Source organism: Ciona intestinalis, chromosome 14 (assembly GCF_000224145.3).
Source record: "Ciona intestinalis chromosome 14, KH, whole genome shotgun sequence".
NCBI lineage: Eukaryota > Metazoa > Chordata > Ascidiacea > Phlebobranchia > Cionidae > Ciona > Ciona intestinalis.
Window position 1 is genome coordinate 978785 of NC_020179.2, and position 18487 is coordinate 997271.

Here is an 18487-nt window from a genome sequence, read left to right on the forward strand (position 1 = left end):
GGTTCCAACATTCAGATTCTTGACATTGTACGTATAGTATGGTGGGGGAAGATGGGACACATTTAGCACATAATATCCAAATATTCTTATTGTGTTTTAAAGAATTAACAACGGTATATTGGAGTCTTAAGGTTACGGTTTTAAATTTTTTTAATGTTCTTTGTTTATTACCAAATGGGACGAGAAAATAGAACAAAAAGGTGTCCCGCCTTCCCTCACTCTGCTATATGTTGAGTGAGGTCGAGTATGAATGATAAATATACCGACAACCAATATTTTTCAGGACATAAGGCAGCCGCACAAGAACGCCGCAGACTGTCGGGAGATTTCCCGGCCGCAGCCGCAATTGTTTCCAGTGTGCATCCTGCTATACATAAAACATATGGATAACACGCGCTTTTAACATTAAGGTTCTTGACATTGTACGTATGTAGAGTGAGGTCTTATACTATCTTATAGTTTAATTTGAAGGTTTGTGTTGCAGCGTTTGCGTGCAATAAGCATGAGGAGAAACGCAAAAGTTTTTGCTTTTGTAGCGTCGTCTGTATTAATGATTGGGTGTCTTATTAATAAAACGTAAGTAAATTTATGTGAGGTTATGTTTGAACGTGAAACAGATGAAAACTTGATTTTTAGGTTTCCAAAACAAAACGAGTTTTGCTTTAAGCAGAAAACTATTCACGAAATGAAGGCGATCGTTTCAGTAGAGCGTCCAAAAGGTAAGCAATGTGACATGATTTTGGTATATGGATTGTATAATACATCGTCATTTTTGTAAGGTAGGTTACGTCAAATTATTTATCAATTTACAGCAACAGATATAAAGAGGGCGAAATATGCTCGAGAAATTAAAGCAGAGTTGCAAAACCTGTGGCATGCGACCGAATTCGAGTTTAAAAGAGTTTTAAGATCGAACGACCGCAACAAATCTATTGACCAAGCTGAGAAAGATCTGCTGCAAACGATTTGGTAATTACACCTAATATACCGGTGTATAAGAGCCGTGTGGTTCTCAGCTATAAACAGGGTGAGGTCCTACGGCGTGACACAACATGGGACCTAGGATTTAGATCAGGGTTGGCCCATTACACCCCAGCAAGAGCGATATATGATAATATGTTTACCAAGCATAAAGCTACATATTTAAAGTTTTGGTAGGCCTATATACTTCCATTTGCAACGTTTGTAATTAAAAAAACTACAATGTTGTGTTTTAATCAAAAATAATGATCAAGTTTTTTCGAGCTAATATATGACGTTTAAACAAACTTTATCGCATCCAAAACAACGCTGTGAATGTGAAGGACAAGTAAACCGTTAACCGATACATTTCAGGGCATTGGAAATTCAATTGGAAAACATTCAATCGTTGGACATAACGTGGCAAGCTGTTGTAGCAAATAAAACAGCCAATATGGTGTCGGATTTAATTGACAGCCACCAGGTAATGGCTTTATGTAATGTACTTTGCAATACACATATGCAAGTATATAGTAACTGAACTTTAAGTTGGTTTGGATTAAAGTTACGTACGTGTCGCCATCCACATTTATATTACACAGATGCGTTGTAACTTATAGTGACAACTTAGCGGCACGTTATTTTCATATGTTGAATCCTAACCAGCATTTGCATTCAGAACCCACATAACTGCAACGAACGTGGACAATTATTCGGCCACCCCGAAGTTTGCGGTTACGGGTGCATGGTACATAACATTCTGGAGCAATTCTTCATGGCGCTATCTAATAACAAGACTTTGTTTACTTATCCTTTCGGTTGTATTTATTTGGGAAACGAAACAACATTAAAAAATGTTTTTCAACCCTTCAGTAAAAACTGCTCGTTAAGAACCGGGGATTGGAAAGAAGTCGAAAGTAAGTAACTTAAGCTATCTGTAATAACGTATAAACATTCATTAAATTAAGTATGATGCAGCATACACAGATTTAAAGGTAAACGATCTATCGTATATCTTGGGTCAGCACATGACTGCGGCGGGACCTCGTCGTTATTCAGTGTTCACCGAAGAGTTGTGGAATTCAATCGAACTTTTTCATGGGAAACCTAGAGCATGGCTAGCCGGGAAATTAGTCCGCTACATTACGAGACCCACAAAACATTTTTATGATGTATTCAATAAATTGGGGGCAAAAGTTGACTTTACAAGACCACTTGTTGGGTACGTGAGTCTTATGTTTAACTTGCAAAGCTATAGGATACAGATATATCTTGTTGTGAATTGAATTCAGAAAATTAGGTTGGCAGGTGTTGATGGTAACCTCCTCACCCCACAACCTACTATATCTGTATTATGACATCCATGTTACAGTTCGTGCCCATTTTAAGGTTACACATACGAAGATCTGATAAACTTACTTCGGACCAAGAATATGCGGATTTCCATCCATTTAGTAAATACATGAAACACGTGGAGAAATGGTATAGGAAATATGAGATGAGGCAAGTTCTGGAGGGTTCACAAAACAAAGTGAAGCGAAGGGTTTACCTGGCGACCGATGACCCAGGAATCTGGGACGAAACACTCAAGTAATTTGTGTTCATATAAATGCGAACATGTGTATCGGTAAATAGATTTTCCGAAACTGATTATTTTCATTGGCCGAAGTTAACTCATGTGCATTTGAGCGGTCTTCAAAATTGTTAAATTGGGAAGGTATGTTTCTTAAAATATTGTCTTGGTACAGTTACGAAGAATACGAATTCATTGGACAACGCAAATTCGCAAAACGTGCGAGTAACGAAAGAACAAGAGAAACATCCTTTGGCTTATTTGAGATAGCAAACGAAATCAACATTCTATCGATGTGCAACTTTATCGTTTGTACGTTTTCGTCGGAGGTATATTCAATATAGCAGCTTAGTTGCTTCGGCTAAACCGTGGACTTGATAGGTGGGAACACTTGCATACGAGTATATGCAAACTCTACATCTGAATGCTGCGGATAAAGTACTTTCATTAGATGCGGAATATGGCCCTACTGGTGCACCAGTTGATCTACACCGAGTTATATACAGTCATAATGTTGAAGGTGAACTTCCCTTACAACATGGGATGTTAGCAACTGGCTACCAGCAGTGGAACGGCTACTTTTATGGAACTAATAAGGATCTTAATTGGCAATTATATCCAAGTTACAAAGTACAAGCTACACTCCCAGTCTTTGCAGTTAAAAATGGTAAATTTAGTGTAGATTTATTTTAACCAGGGTATGTTTTTCGCTTTGCAATCAATTGCAGAAACTAATATTCTAATACACCAAGAAACATGGATTGTCTTGGGATTCCCGGAGCTTCGACTGCCGAAAAACTAACATCTTTTTTTTTTCTTGTTGAATAACAGTCGACTTTATGTAGTGCCAATAAATTTACAGCTTATGGCAAAGTACTTTGATTTTTAGAAGTTGATAACTCGATATTTTAGGCAGAAATTACGTGCACATCCCGTTTTGAACTCATCTAGCATCCACTTTAAGCTTGTTCACTGAAGCGTTGCAGCGCCAGTTTCAAAACTTTTACATTTTCATTTTTATTGTTGCTTGGTTACATTTTTGTTATAATTTTGGTTATTTTGCTGCCTGCTTTAGACTTTATAACCTAAACATTCCATAGTTAGGAATGTCAGATGCAAAAGTAATACCGGTACGTGTTGCATTGCGAACTCGTCCATTAATACAAAAGGAATTGGACGAAGGCTCGCGTGAGTGCCTTGGATATGTAACAGAAGCAAATCAGGTAATACCTAAAATCGCGTGTTTTTTTAACGTTAATTACAATTTCCAATCATAGACCTTGTTAATTTAACACGAAGATGTTAGAAATTTGTAAAAAAAAGCACATACTACTGAATTGCTAAATTATAGTTTTTAATCTAACAAAAAACATAACACAAATTGGATTTTTTTCTATTGCACCTGCACAGACAACATATTAAATGTCATTTTGTAAAAAAATAAGTTAAAAAATAGGCAAATTTACAAATTTTGCCTGAATAAACCAGAGCCTAACTGTTTTGTTTTAGGTAATTATAAATGGCAACAAAGCTTTCACTTTTGATTATGTCTTTGACCCAAAAGTTAATCAAGCTACTGTTTATACCAAATCCATTGCACCACTAATTGATGGAATTTTTGCAGGTAAACCAATATGTTATGCTGTTTTAAAACTAAAGATATCATTAATTAGAGACAGTGGTGCAGCCAAACAATTGTATAAATAAAAATTAAATAAATCCATATTTAAATACAGTTTTCGAAAATGACACCAATCCCATTTTTGCAAGTTTGCATCTTTTAAAAAGTTTTTAATTTTGTAACTGATGCAACCTTTAACTCAAACCCCTGGCTGTGTCAATGCATTTATTGAAATTTTTAGTCTGTATGTTTCTGTAAGGTTAAGACCGATTATCAATACTATAATACATAACGTGGCCAAATTTCTTGCACAAAATATACTCTTTTAAAATTAACACTAACCCAAAACTTCCATATAGGTTACAATGGCACAGTGTTGGCATATGGCCAAACTGGCAGTGGAAAAACATATACAATGGGATCCGCACACTGTGTCTCTCAAACTGATGTAACAGATCTAACATCTGGTGTTATACCTCGTGTAATAAAGGATATTTTTGAAGGAATTAAATCACGTCAAAACTTTGAGTTTCTTGTCAAAGTTAGTTATGTGGAGGTAAGAGGAATGTATTGCTGGTGCAATCATCTGCATATAGGTGCAGTTTGCTGCATTGATACCTTCTATAGATAGTTTTGTACTTTACATATAATATTGCCACAATATATATACTATTTTCTTCAATTAGATTTACAAAGAAGACGTACAAGATTTGCTTTGTTCTTCTCGTACGCACCAGAACTTGAATATTCGTGAAAAATCCGATGGATCTATGCAGATAATGGGTAAGCTGGATAAATTTACTGGTCTTGAAATATTTTTTCATAAATATCTCTTTCTATATATATTTGTATAATTTTTATTTGTAAAGTTGTTAAAACACTTGCTCTTTACAGGTTTATCCGAGGTTTTGGTTTCAAGTCCAACTGAGACCCTCGAATACATGGAAGTTGGAAACTCTGCACGTTCAACTGGATCTACTGCCATGAATTCAACTTCTTCAAGATCACATGCTATTTTTACTATTGTACTCGAATCTAGGAGTCTAAGTGACCCGTAAGTAAATTACTATCATATGTATGGACATAGGTGGAGCTGGTTTTAAGTAAGCATATTGTTTTGTCATCAAAAATAGCAGCAGTATATGTATTTTTTTGCCCATATACCTCATAGGTTTTATCAGAATTTGAAGTGACATTATTATGATATTGTGTTATTACACTCTTTGTTGTTAAACATAGGAAACCTTACTGAATAATGTGTTGAATACTGTATAATTTGTCTCTGATTGTTTGTATACACCTCTAACAGCACTGTAGCGATTATTTCAGGCTTAAAACTCTGTTTCAAAAATTGTAGTGACATTAATATGTCTACTCTTGCACCTCTAGCAGTGCATCTATGGCCTTAAGCCATTTTACGAAAAAGGATTTAATTTATTTCTGTTTTCCATGGTCCTTCTCCTTACTTTACCACAAATCAGTGGCCCATTCAAGTATTTATAAAATAATAAATGAACCACAATAATTTTGCGTTCTGCTGTATATTATAGTAACACCTTTCTGCTGGTGCTACCAGACATATAATATTTTTATCAATAAATCTGTAATTTCTTGGCGGAGAGTTTTTTCTAAACTGCACAAACCATTATCTTTACCACAGTGATGAACATACATGTTCCAAATTCCACCTTGTTGACTTGGCTGGTTCCGAAAGAATAAAACGCACCAAAGCACAAGGAGACAGGTTGCAAGAAGGAATTAAAATCAATGCTGGTTTGTTAGCACTTGGTAATGTAATAAGTGCATTAGGTGAAGAACACAGTCACATTCCATACCGTGTATCAAAGCTAACAAGGTTATTACAAGGTAAGTAACTTGTATAGTATTCTGGCTCTATGGGGAAAAATGGGACACGTTTAGCACATAGCATTTAAATTTCCTGGATTCCTGATCGTATTTTAAACATTTAACAATGGTTCATGGGAGTTGGGAAGACATGGTTTTGTAATTCTTTGAATGTTCTTTGTTTAATACCAAATTGGGCGAGAAAATAAAATAAAAGGTTTTCCATCTTTCTCTACCCTGCTATATATAATACAGAGCCTTTGTATTCACTGTATAAATGACCGATTTGTGTTCAGATTCTCTTGGTGGGAACAGCTTAACTGTGATGATAGCTTGTATAAGTCCTGCTGAAAGCAATGTAGAAGAGACGTTGAATACTCTACGTTATGCTGATCGTGCCAGAAAGATTAAAAACAAAGCTGTGGTCAATAGAGACCCCCAAAAAGCTGAGCTCGTGTCCCTTCGAAAAGAGGTGATATATTCTATATTGGTCTGTTGTAGCACTTTAAATTGGAAAACATTTGTTGGGGATTTTAATTACAGTTTTTAAATGTGTTTTAGCTTTTAGGTTTTAAACAATTTAATATCTTAACAAATGTCTAAATACAAACACTATACAGTAGTGATAGTGCAATGATTTATTTTCCAAATAAAAGCTAATATTGTGACAACTAGCAATTAACTTTAATAACATTGGGCATAGAAAAAAAATGTCCATGCTTTCGCCAGCATCAACTTTTAAAACTGTTTGGGTCCTGACTTTTCTAAAATTAGGTGCCGATGTAAGCATGTATCTGTATTTTTTATTCCAGGTTCAGCAGTTACGACTTAAACTGCTTCAAACACAAGGCACAACATCATGCGTTGAGGTCGCTAAAGATTCGCCCAAAACTCAAGAAAAAGTGAACAAGTTGGAGACGGAAAAGGAGCAACTGCTGAAAGAAATGCAAAAGTTGGTTGACAGTAACACAGAAATGTGTGAAAAGGTGGGATATTTTTTAAATTTTACCATTGTGGGTGTATATGTCCTTGGTTAAGATGTTTAGCAGCAATTTCTCCAACCCAGTGGTGACTAACAGGTTATCTAAATTATCACCCATACAGAAAAACACAAACAAAGTTTCATACATGGTAACCCATAAGCTGGCAAGGTGTGTATGAAACAGAACATTTGTGTTATAATGGCTTTTGCTTTCCCACAACGCGAGGATAAATAAGTCACATTCATTCATTGTAGAAGTTAATTTCTTTTTTCCCTAACACAGGCGATAACAGTTGAGATGATACGTGATGAACTTTGCACGAAGTTGGAAGCTTTACAAGAAGAAGCAACCAAAGTTACGGATGATTCGCATAATATTTCAATTATGGAGCAAGAATTAGCTGAAGAAGAACAAAAAGGAATGTTACAAAGATTCCGAGCTCTAAGGAAACATTTACTAGATATGCAGGTTTACAACTTATGAAATAAACCTTGTCTAAAAGCTGTGATAAGTTAGAAATCCTATTTTAACAACTAAAATGTTTGTCACACATAATTGCCTACAAAGGTAATCTAAGCTTACTACATTCTACATATGTAGGTTTAAAACCATTTAAAAAAATAAACATTATTGGGTAGGTATATGCTATTTATATGTTAAGTTATAACTTCTGAAATTTACCTATACTGATGTTCATTTGAGTGTTGGAGGAATGGGCCAATTCTGGCTTTAATTCCAGGTTCCATGACGTTCCATGTTACACCACCTCATACGCAAAATGTCACAGTGTGTTTTAAAGGACAAATATAACATAGAGTATTTTAATGTATCGTAATAATATAATTCATTTTCTATTAATATTGTAGGTGAATGGAAATGCTACAACGGAGGAAATACTTGCTAACAGTATTAGTGACAGTGTGTGTGAACAAACGTTAACCACAGAAAATAAACGTGAGTTTTCCACCACTGTTTGTTAAGTTTATTATTCTCATATGGAACCTATTTGCTTTGGATCCATTCGCCACACACTGCATTGATAAAAACCTTAGGTCTTAGTCTTACCATCTTGCTTAGAAAATGGCAAGTTGTTATAAAAAAAAAACTATATATATATGAAAAAAAATTAAATAACTCTTCAAGACACTTAAACCACTTTTTAATTTTTGCATTTTTAGCTTCATTTTATAATTATTAATTTTCCATTTAAAAATACAAACCTTAACACTTTGTATTCAAACATTTCCACAGTACTTGATGAAACAGAGGCAGAAACTGACAAAACAGCTAAAACTGAACATATACTTAGAACTGCTAAACTTACTAACCAACTACAAGATCTATCAAAAGCATTGGCATTGAAGGTAGTTATAATTCTAGTTGTCTGGCACTATGGCTTAGTAGTAAGGTAATTGTAACTGAAGGATACTGGGTTCAATGCTCGGTGCTGATACCATTGACAGCGTCTGTGTCTTTGGAAAAGACACTTAACAGGCATTTCTCTAACCCGGTGGTCCCTTAATGTGCAAACTTTGACTTAATTCTGAAATCCTATGTCACACTGTACGACCTTACCCACATAGAATAGAATATATATAGCTTACCACATTTCTAAAATATGTATTTGATTACATAGCATACTAGGGTCTTATGAATTGTAGCACATATTGTAAACTGTCTAAACACTCTAATGTAATAACAAATATGGCTTTATTCCCAATTAGGAAAATAGGCGCCCCTGGGTGTAGCTACAATGTTTTTAAATTTACCTTAATAATTAAGTTTTTCGCTAAAATGATCTTTTTTCCAGGAGGAGTTAGCGAAGAGAATGTGCAGCAATGAAGAGAATATGGGAGCTATTAAGTTAGAGTATGAAGCAAGATTAACAAAGTTAGATAAAGAGCTTATGGATCTTCATAATGAAAGAGATGGACTCGCACTCGCTCTTGAAGCTGCTAAAAAGAGCTCAGAAAACAAAAAGTGGGTGTTTGGTAGAAAAACCTAAACAATTTTACACTTTTTTTATTTTTTTATTTATAGTCAGTAAACATAGGCTCATTGATTAATGTATTAATATACCTTTTTACTTTATCAATACATTCTTATTTTATCTGCACAGATTAAGTGAACAGCGCAGACTACGTTTACTGGAACTTGAAACCCAGATTAAGAATTTAAAAGCAGAAAAAAAGGAGAAAGAAAAAGTGACCAAACTTAAAGTACAAAGTGACGAAAAAATAAAGAAACTGAACAAGTTAGTGGCAACTTGTTTTTTTTTACAAAAAACTATAAAACAAAAATTTTAAAACAATGTAATGCATTAGCACATGATTTTTGTATTATGTAACAATTTTATTAAAAACAATTTTTTAGTTTGTATACAAGTTAAATGTATATGTACATAGCACAAAACAAAAATTAACTGTCTAAAAAATGTTCAAATTTGTATAGATATATATATTTAAAAGTTTTGTTTTTTAACACAATGTTATTCTATAGGGAAATCCAATCCATGAAAACAAATAGAGTAAAGCTGATGAAACAAATAAAAGAAGAGAGCACAAAATACCAACAATGGAAAAAGGCGAAGGAGAGAGAAGTGAAACAACTCAAAGAAAAGGTTTTTATCCTGTTTACATTGAATTTGTATCATCTCGGGGGCAAGGGGCAAACTTAGGCCGAAATCCTATGTCCCATAATATAGAACCTAATCCATATAAAAACATAACACATCTTAATAAATTTCAGGACCGTAAACGGCAATTTGAAATTGTCCGATTAGAACGGGATTTTGTGAAACAGAAAAACGTTCTTAGAAGAAAAACAGAAGAGGCGGCTGCCTCTAATAAAAGACTAAAAGAAGCTCTTAGTCGTCAGCAAAATGCTGCAGCGAAGAGGCAGCAATCCCAGTCCCGATCCTTGGATGCAGGGAGCACGAGGATGAAAGCTTGGTTGGAAGAAGACATAGAGATCGCTGTGTGCGCCAAGCAAGCCAAGAAACATTATGATATTCTCGTCCAGGATTTGAAGGAGGTAGAAGAAGAATTAGATGAAGTTATAAGCACCGAGTCACCAAGTAAAAGGGTAAGTTATGTACTATGGTATTGGTTTACAATGGCGCAGCTAGGAAGTTTTGAGAGTCGCAACCCCTGCTTAAAAAATAAAATTATATAAAAAAACTTAAAAATAAATTCTATTTTAAAAACCTCTTCCTATATATTTCTGGCTGCGCCAATGATAATATATAGTACGTTCAGGTGTACTGTTAGCACTTAAACGACATATTTTCTGATCGTGGTTTGAACAATTAAAGACCCTACTTTCAAGTTGTGAGGATACAGTTACATAAATATGTAAATATCCTTTGTTTGCCACTAAAAAAAGAGTATTAAAACAAGTCCGATTTCACCTAACACTACTTCATTGAATAAATACAAAATATGGTATTTTTGTAGAGACGCACGTATACCAAAAACGAAAATGATGAAGTCCAACGCAGAAGACGGGAATTAGTTGAAGAATGTGAGTTGAAAAAAGCTCAGATGAAAGACTTGGAAGGGAAGCTTTCGGCAGCAAAAGATACTCGCAACAAACAACAACAGAGGCTTCTACAAATCACTAGCATTGCTGAAGCAAGGTCGATGATGAAATGCCTCCATAATTTAGTAAGTTGTTTATTTTAACCTTTATAGTTCGCAGCCAAATGTTATATATTACTGTGGAGTAAGATGGGTCAAATTTTCTGATCGTGTTTTAGACTGTAAAAACAGTCTAAAAAAGTTGTTAGGATATAGTTTTATACTTCTTTGAATGTTCTTTATTTACTATCAAATGGACGAGAAATTAAATGAAGGTGTCTCATCGTTCCCTACCTTTACGAAAATTGCATTTTTTATCAGGTGGTCACTTCCAGAGTGGAAGAAGATGACATTCGTACAAAGAAGATCAGCCTTGGTACTCGTCTCCAGGAAGAGCAGAAGAGGAACAGAGAGCTTGAGGAAAGGATTGAGGAGATGATGAAAGAACATGAACTCAACATCACGGCAGTGGAGCATTCGAATCAGGATAAGGTCATTGGAAAAATTATTTAAGTATTTAATGGTGTAATCAGCATAATGTTGGTGCTGTATTCAAAAATGTAATATAGAGGGTGGTTTTACTTTATTTTAAAACTTTTTTTTTACGCTGCACGCAAAAACCAGATGTGCATCATACATTTAGCACCCCTAGTTTTACGTCTTTAGTTTTACACCTTTTTTTTAAAATGGTTTTTGTAAACAAAATATAAGGTTTGGATAAATAAATGTCAATTTTCTCGGATGTATATTCTTTGTGATTCTGGCCTTGATTTCATTGACTACTGGGTTGGAGAAATTGCCGTTAAGTGTTTTGACCAAGGACACATACGTCTATAATGGTAGTAGCATCAAGCCTTAACATTTTTTTCTTCTTTTTTGGCTTCCCCACTGCTAACATGTATATTTTAACACAGGTTATTTTCCTGACCACACAACTAAACAGCAATGCCACACAAAGACCAAAAGATTTAAACCAATCTAAGAGAGAGGAAGATTTAGCATCTCAAGTACAAATCCAGGTACATGTAGTGTAACTTCAACTGCATTTAAAATAAATCTATGTTTTTTAAAATATAAATACTATTTTAAATAGTCATTAATTGCTAAGGTGCCAAAAATGCAAATTTTTAATAGAAATAAATATTCTGGATCTCATTTTGAATTAAATGGCAAAAATTTTGAGCACATTATCAGTTGAATATTACTGTAGTGTTTTGTACATATTGCTATCAATATTGAGCATTGAACCTGGTATTCTTATGTTTGATACAAACTTTACCATTGAACCACCTTTTCATTCTATTTTCTCGTCCCATTTGGTAGTAAACAAAGAACATTCAAAGAATTATAAAACTGTTACCTTACGACTCTCATAGACCATTGTTAACCACCCTACTATATAACTTTGTATTTACAATATGAACACCCCACTGTAGTTTTATTTTAAAAAAGCATCCACATTAGGCTGGTTTGATTCAAGAGCTCCTTAAAAAAGAAGAAGAATACGAACAACTTAAAAAAGAAAAGGAACAAGCGCCTACTAAAAAGAAATACAAAAAGCCGGTAAATTAAATTACGATGTGAACAAATGAAAATGAATTATTTTTTCCTATACAACCGGGCAATGACAGACGTTATAACACGAATGTTCTGTTTTATACACGATACACCCCATGTCCATTTATGAGGTTCTTAGTATGTAACTTTATGGGTGATTGTTTTAATATATGGTCAACAATTTAGACAACCTATTAGGAACCGTATTTTAACTGTAATAAATTCTGGAACTTTGACCCTGATCTGCTACTCATAGAATTGAACGATTCTTTTGTAAAGAGATACAGTAAGGATCTGGTGCTACGAAAACAAAACAGACAAAAAAATATTATTTAATAATTGATTGGACCTAATTTTTTCTGTTATGTTTTCATAGCACCAGATGCTTGGATGTATTTGAAATAAGAACAATAGTTTCACCAACTAAGATTATAAAATGATGTGAAAAGAGTCTTGTATCCTCCAGGCTCCCATCAAAGAGGAAGATTTGATCCCAAGCTCTGATGAAGAAGATGAAGTATCAGATTATGAATCCGATTACATCCCAACTCCAATATTACGGAAAACACGACGTCGAACGAATGTACATTTGCCCACAGAGGTAATTGTTCACACTTTTAACTGTATATGTTTACAGTTGTTATGGCGCAGCTAGGGTTTCGGGAGTCGCTAACCCCCCTATTTAAAAAGTATATCATTTTGTAAAAAAAATTTAAAATAAAACAAAAATTCTGCGACATTATGTTTTAGCACCCCAGAATTTAAGCCTGAAAGAAGTTTACCTACCTGTTGGGTGTCTATACAAATAGCCAAAGTATATTGTATTCACCATTCGCCACATTAATCAATGAGGTTCTTTATGTTTGATCACTATGAGTGTAACTTCATTACCCCATAAATAATTGTTTTTTGTTCATTAAAATGATAAAATACATTATTTCACTTGTTTTAAATTATTTTCAGAAGAGGGGGTGTGGCTGTAAGACTGAATGTGCCAAGAAAATATGCAAATGTAAAAAGAACAAATTACTCTGCACAGAGAAATGTGGCTGCGATAAAACAAAGTGTAAAAACTTGAGAGAAGACGTGAGTGTAATTTATTTGCATTTTGCAAACCAAAAAAATAGCTTTAAAGTTGAGGTTTTGACTAACTCTGACGTAAATCTTATGTTTTCATGCATACCATGTACCTCAGCCATATATAATGTAAATTCCAGTATGATAAGTTTACCAGCAATGAGTTATGCCATATTTGCATTACAAACTATTAGATCAGTAAGACAACTTATAAACTGTTCTTTGTCTTTGCTGGTGTTGAATTATTAGATTTGTTTTAAACAAGAGACTGATGATGCCATTTAGACAAAACATATATATAGTACTGTGGGGTAAGGTAGGACACCTTTAGCACATAATGTCCAAATATTCTGATCGTGTTTTAAACAATTACCAACGGTTTATGGAAGTCGTGTACACGGCTTTATAGTTCTTTAAATGTTCTTTGTTTACTACTAAATAGGACAAGAAAATAAAATTAAAAGGTGTCCCATCTTCCCCCACCCTACTATATCTCTCTTTTATCAAATAACTGGCTGGACTTGATTTTCGTCTGTAACGTTTTCGTAGCACCATAAAAATACCCACGTTAACTTGTAATAGGACGCATCTGATACTTCGAACAGCACTGAACCTTCTACGTCGCTTATACTTGAAGAAAACTCGTTGGTTCAACGCGTTTCCCGTTTGTTTTCACATGAAGGTAATTTTAGTGTTTATATTTTTAACAAAGTCATATTTCATTCTTTAGTTTAAATGGTTCTGGCTGATTATTTTAAGATTCATTCGTGTTTTGCTTTATTTTTTGTAAAAAGTATAATATATGGGTAAAAGTAAAGGACCAACTCCGTCAGAAATCCTGGAGAAATCTCTTGCGTGTTTTACCCTTAAAGTTACTCACGTTGTAACTCGTAAACGTACACAAAGTGTGTGAGACCAGAACACCCGTGATATAACGACTCGTTTCCCTTTTAGTTCCAGCAGAAGAGAGTCGTAAGCATTCGTTGGATCCAGAGCCAGAAAAAAGCTACACACCGAAATACTTCATGTCTCCGCTGCAAGAAATCGACCCTAATTCGAGTGAGGACGTTCCAGTACCGCCTTTACTGGCAGAAGATATGAAAAAGTTTGGGCAAAAAAAGCGAAAGCTGTACAACTATACGCCTGGGGATCTATTGTCTAACTAACTATTACATAATTGCTTCTCGAAAAATCAAAAACTATACTACAATTCGTTATATGAACGTTTTCTGCTTGATGTCATTTGTGAATTAGTAATTCGCCACTGCCTTTATGAATTGCTGCGTATAGTTTTTGGTGCAAATTCGCTCTTTCTATTGTAACTGTCTAAATGTCTCGGTACCACTTCTGTAAAACTGCCTAACTGTTGGATATTTAGCGGTAGAGGAATCATATCACGCTTGTTGGTGCAGTGTTAACTTATAACGCCGTTACGAGCATCTAAAAGCCATGTAGACTAATTCGAAGCGATTAAAACATTAAAAAACGTTTCCAAAACTAGCTAACATTTTTTGGGGTAATCGGCCAAATCTGGCCTAAATCCTATGTCGTCGTCAAGGACCTCATCCACATAGAATAGAATCGCTATTAAATTATATAGCGGGTGCAAAAAGTGTGTTGTACATTATTTTAAAACTGTAAAATGTCAGCGTAGCTGATTGGCTGGTGAAATTTTAAACTAGCCAATCACGCTCCATTTACCGAAGTAGCAATCCATCAACTGCTAATTAACCTTCGATCGAAAATGATTCGCAATTGAAATCAGTTCGTTTGGCATTGTACCCTCATCGACCGCACGTTAATTGTTTGTAGACGTTTGAACACGAATACGGAATTCATTTTCTTAATCCTAAAATCGGTTGGTATTTTGACCGTTGAGCCTTCGACGTTATATATTTCGTATACCAGTCAGTTTTAGCATGACAGTTGAATTCAAGCTACTGTAGAATGGCGAGCTACACGCAAGTTGGAAGTGGGCAAATGCTGGGAACTACATTGCTAGTTATAGCATGGACAGGTAAAGAAATTAGATAAATATTGTCTTAAAGATAGTTTTATGTCTTTTATATATACTACAGCATACTCTAAAAGTCCAAGAATTGCAAAAAGTACACTTTTCCCCTCAAAAGACGGTTTTAAGTCTTGCAATGTGTATGGAAACAACAGTAGAAATGTGATGCGTTTTTAAATTTAATATAAGACAGTTCTTCCCACAGCCTAACTGTATTAGCTCATCTAAATTGTCATCCAATAGATTTTTAAAACATACGATCCTTATATTGTAGCGTAAAACTAGATCTGAAAATCCTTTATGTGTCGTTGATGTAGGCTTTTGTTTTTAAATAGCTCGCATTCTGTTGCAACAATTGTTATTTAGTACTTAATGTATAACTTAAAAACCTATAACTGGAAACGCTATATTATCTGCTTTCAGGTATTCTGGTTTCATTTATTATACCAGACTGGAGACGAAGTGTCGTGAAACTGCCCGAAACGACATTTGAATACGAGCCAATGCACCAGTTTAATGAGAGCAGTCAGGAACCAGATTGCATATTGTGTATACTGAAGGATATCCATTTATACCACATTAGTTAGTGAATGCTTTTACTGTATATATATATATATGTATATATATATATGGTGGGAAAAGATGGGACACCTTTAGCACAGCAGAATATCCAAATATCGTAATCGTGTTATAAACAATTAACAACGGTCCATGGGAGTCGTGAGGACATCTATATTTCTTTAAATGTTCTTTGTTTACTACGAACTGGGACGCAAAAATAGGATAAAAAATGTCCCATCTTTTCCCACCCTCGTATCAAAATAAATGTTTAAACATTACAGTATTATCACGTATTTATTATCACTTAGCAAGTTAAATACGTGTGTCATATTGTATAAATGATAAACGTAGCATGATACACCTAGTGTTTTGAGTTACAAAGTATTTCAATTTTTCTTTAACTGCCAACTTGGACTGCTACATTACAATTTCTGTTAAGTGACTTTAATTGCGCAATGTCTTACGCTGATTCAAACCAACACTAGCTTGATAACGTTACGCGACTCTTGGAAAATGTACTTTTTTTTGTGCGTTTCACATTCCTTGTAATTTTAATTATTAAACGCGGGAACGGGATTGGCCTTTTTTCTTTTAAGCATGTTGGCTAGACTCAAAGTATACTAACTTTGGCTAGACTTAGTATTGTTGAGTGTGTAAAATCGACGTTCTGGCTGTAAAAGTTAGATTTGAAAGCATGAGTTATAAGTTTAGTGGCGTGCTATTTTGTGAACGTGATGATATATGGGTCAGTTTTTTGTGGCCAATTAAGTGACAATGGCCAATTAAGTGACAACGTTGAATGTTTGTTTACTACCAAATTGGTAGAGAAAATAGATTGAAAAAGTGTCCCATCTTTTCCCAACCTACTATACTTATGTTTTAGATTCGACTGTCACCCCCACAGAAGCAGACGAAAACAGTAGTCAAGACACTCATAGTGTGACTGACACTAACTTGAAGACGATTTTTACTCGGCCATCTCAATGGTTTACAATCGGCATTCGTGGTCTCTGGACCGAATGTGCGTTTCTGCCAAATTATCCAGACCCGAAATTTCTGACCTACACTTCGAAGACTAATTTATCAGCGTCAGTTGAAATTCGGCCGGTTGCAAAGAACGATTCAATTGCTATTAAAGGGAATCTTACTGTGTGGACAAAGTATCATACTCAACTGACATCTCAGCTCCATTATGCGAACAATTTGGTGGCAATTGTAAATTTAGAAAAGTCAAAGAATTGTACATATGTGTCTCTACAGAGATCGACATGTCTTCTTATGGTGGGTTTAAATGTAGGCTATATGCTGGACATTGTGGGCGCAGGCCTATGTGTCCAAGGGAAAGACGCTTAACGGTAATTGATCCAACCCAGTGAACCCTTATTATGGGCTGTTTAAATTCTCAACCATGCATGGGCTTAAAATAAGTAAATGGATAATTATCCACAAAGTTAAATACATGAAAACTCGTAAGCTGACACAAGGTGTATGAAACAAAATACCCGTGTTATAACGACTAGTGACACCTATTAAACCATTATCCAACAAACGTTGCTAAAACAAATATTTTAGGGAATTCGAGCCGTTGCTTTGCTTGGTATATTCATCGGTACAGTAGCTTGTGTACTTGCTGTTACTTCAGTTATATTCGATGGACACATACGAGAAAGTACGTTTACTCATCCAAATATATCTCGATTCCGTCGGCATAATGTTCTTTCGGTTCTGGCTGGAGCTTTGGCCGGGCTGAGCGGAATGTTCGGACTTATAAGGTTGGTCTGTTTGTACGTCACAGTGGGTGAAGTTCGCAGCGTGGCACGCCATGGGTCCTGCGATTTTCGCCAGAATTAATTGGCCCATTGCCTAAATGTTACTATTCTACGGATATCCAAATATTCTGGTCGTGTTTTAAATAGCAATTAACAACGGTTTATGGGAATCGTGAGGATATAGTATTTATAATTCTTTGGATGTTATTTGTTTACTACCACAGAAAAAAATAGAATAAAAAAGTGCCACACATTTCCAATACTATACCATTATACCAATCTGACTAACTTTTCTAGTTGTTGGTGGTTCACGTTGGACGTGAACACGCGATTCTTTATGCCGTCTTATCAGCTCTACCACATTAAGAACGGAGGGACCTTTATAGCCGGATCGTCTCTGCTTATGTCTGGCAGTTCAGCTGTCTTGTACATCATAGGCGGTTATCTTATGGGCGTGAAATCAACGAAAAAGAAAGAATCCGTTTTTGTTGTGAAATGCAATGCTTCTGTGTATTAAGGTGAATTGAATTTTAAAGTTTATTTATAGTTTTTGTAACTTTGTAACACATGTTGTGTATATGATTTAAAAATGCATAATTGTTTTGGGTAAATGAACAGAAATTAGCGTAATATTTTCTGTGCCGGTAGTACATATTTATGAATAGTAGGTTGGGGTAAGATGGGAAATGTTTTCATTTTATTTTCTTGTTCCATTTTGAAGTTAACAAAGAATATTTACTGACTTGGTTTATAACCGTAGCCCCACGGCTTTAAAAAGTTGTTAATTGTTTAAAAAAAGATTAAGAAATGTGGGATTTAGGTGCTAACGGTATCCCATCTTATCCCACAGAATTATACCTGTCTGGCCATTTTTATTGTTAGCGATTGTTCTTATTGTTCCAGTATATGTTATATTAAGTCCTATTATTTTGTTCCAATGTTATATTCTACA

The 18487-nt window shown here is 34.8% G+C and overlaps 3 protein-coding genes across 5 annotated transcripts; all 3 read left to right on the forward strand.

The window, feature by feature from the left end:
- Window positions 1-139: 139 nt before the first annotated feature.
- On the forward strand, window positions 140-3463 carry LOC100176676 (alpha-(1,6)-fucosyltransferase-like). 2 transcript variants are annotated; one of them, XM_026837673.1, is made up of 9 exons: window positions 140-576; window positions 637-719; window positions 819-969; window positions 1336-1444; window positions 1640-1877; window positions 1939-2182; window positions 2350-2550; window positions 2709-2862; window positions 2915-3463. In XM_026837673.1, the coding sequence occupies exons 1-9, from the start codon at window positions 503-505 to the stop codon at window positions 3224-3226; spliced, it is 1566 nt and encodes a 521-aa protein (XP_026693474.1). In that variant the 5' UTR covers window positions 140-502; the 3' UTR covers window positions 3227-3463. The 2 variants fall into 2 exon arrangements, with proteins under 2 accessions (XP_026693474.1, XP_002124212.1); XM_002124176.3 differs by having other exon boundaries at window positions 813-969; window positions 2915-3458.
- Window positions 3464-3540: 77 nt separating this feature from the next.
- LOC100182952 (chromosome-associated kinesin KIF4A) lies at window positions 3541-14806 on the forward strand. 2 transcript variants are annotated; one of them, XM_002128287.5, is made up of 23 exons: window positions 3541-3756; window positions 4043-4157; window positions 4514-4710; window positions 4841-4937; window positions 5049-5208; window positions 5815-6020; window positions 6296-6471; window positions 6812-6985; window positions 7265-7450; window positions 7849-7936; window positions 8234-8346; window positions 8793-8962; window positions 9102-9236; window positions 9482-9602; window positions 9731-10066; window positions 10438-10647; window positions 10882-11052; window positions 11475-11579; window positions 12025-12123; window positions 12584-12718; window positions 13081-13203; window positions 13777-13876; window positions 14149-14773. In XM_002128287.5, exons 1-23 carry the CDS (start codon window positions 3640-3642, stop codon window positions 14358-14360), a joined length of 3546 nt encoding a protein of 1181 aa, XP_002128323.1. In that variant the 5' UTR covers window positions 3541-3639; the 3' UTR covers window positions 14361-14773. The 2 variants fall into 2 exon arrangements, with proteins under 2 accessions (XP_002128323.1, XP_018670471.1); XM_018814926.2 differs by lacking the exon at window positions 4043-4157 and having other exon boundaries at window positions 3569-3756; window positions 14149-14806.
- A 127-nt stretch (window positions 14807-14933) lies between these two features.
- LOC104266399 lies at window positions 14934-18269 on the forward strand. Its single transcript, XM_026837674.1, has 5 exons — window positions 14934-15211; window positions 15629-15787; window positions 16650-17047; window positions 17339-17538; window positions 17833-18269. The coding sequence occupies exons 1-5, from the start codon at window positions 15142-15144 to the stop codon at window positions 18050-18052; spliced, it is 1047 nt and encodes a 348-aa protein (XP_026693475.1). The 5' UTR covers window positions 14934-15141; the 3' UTR covers window positions 18053-18269.
- Window positions 18270-18487: the final 218 nt, after the last annotated feature.

Coding starts and splice junctions, on each gene's coding strand:
- LOC100176676 (XM_002124176.3), top strand. CDS start 503: ATGAGGAGAAACGCAAAAGTTTTTGCTTTTGTAGCGTCGTCTGTATTA. Junction 577..636: donor GGGTGTCTTATTAATAAAAC/GTAAGTAAATTT, acceptor CTTGATTTTTAG/GTTTCCAAAACAAAACGAGT. Junction 2,863..2,914: donor TTTGTACGTTTTCGTCGGAG/GTATATTCAATA, acceptor TGGACTTGATAG/GTGGGAACACTTGCATACGA.
- LOC100182952 (XM_002128287.5), top strand. CDS start 3,640: ATGTCAGATGCAAAAGTAATACCGGTACGTGTTGCATTGCGAACTCGT. Junction 8,347..8,792: donor CAAAAGCATTGGCATTGAAG/GTAGTTATAATT, acceptor TCTTTTTTCCAG/GAGGAGTTAGCGAAGAGAAT. Junction 9,237..9,481: donor AAAATAAAGAAACTGAACAA/GTTAGTGGCAAC, acceptor GTTATTCTATAG/GGAAATCCAATCCATGAAAA.
- LOC104266399 (XM_026837674.1), top strand. CDS start 15,142: ATGGCGAGCTACACGCAAGTTGGAAGTGGGCAAATGCTGGGAACTACA. Junction 17,048..17,338: donor GATCGACATGTCTTCTTATG/GTGGGTTTAAAT, acceptor CAAATATTTTAG/GGAATTCGAGCCGTTGCTTT. Junction 17,539..17,832: donor GGAATGTTCGGACTTATAAG/GTTGGTCTGTTT, acceptor TAACTTTTCTAG/TTGTTGGTGGTTCACGTTGG.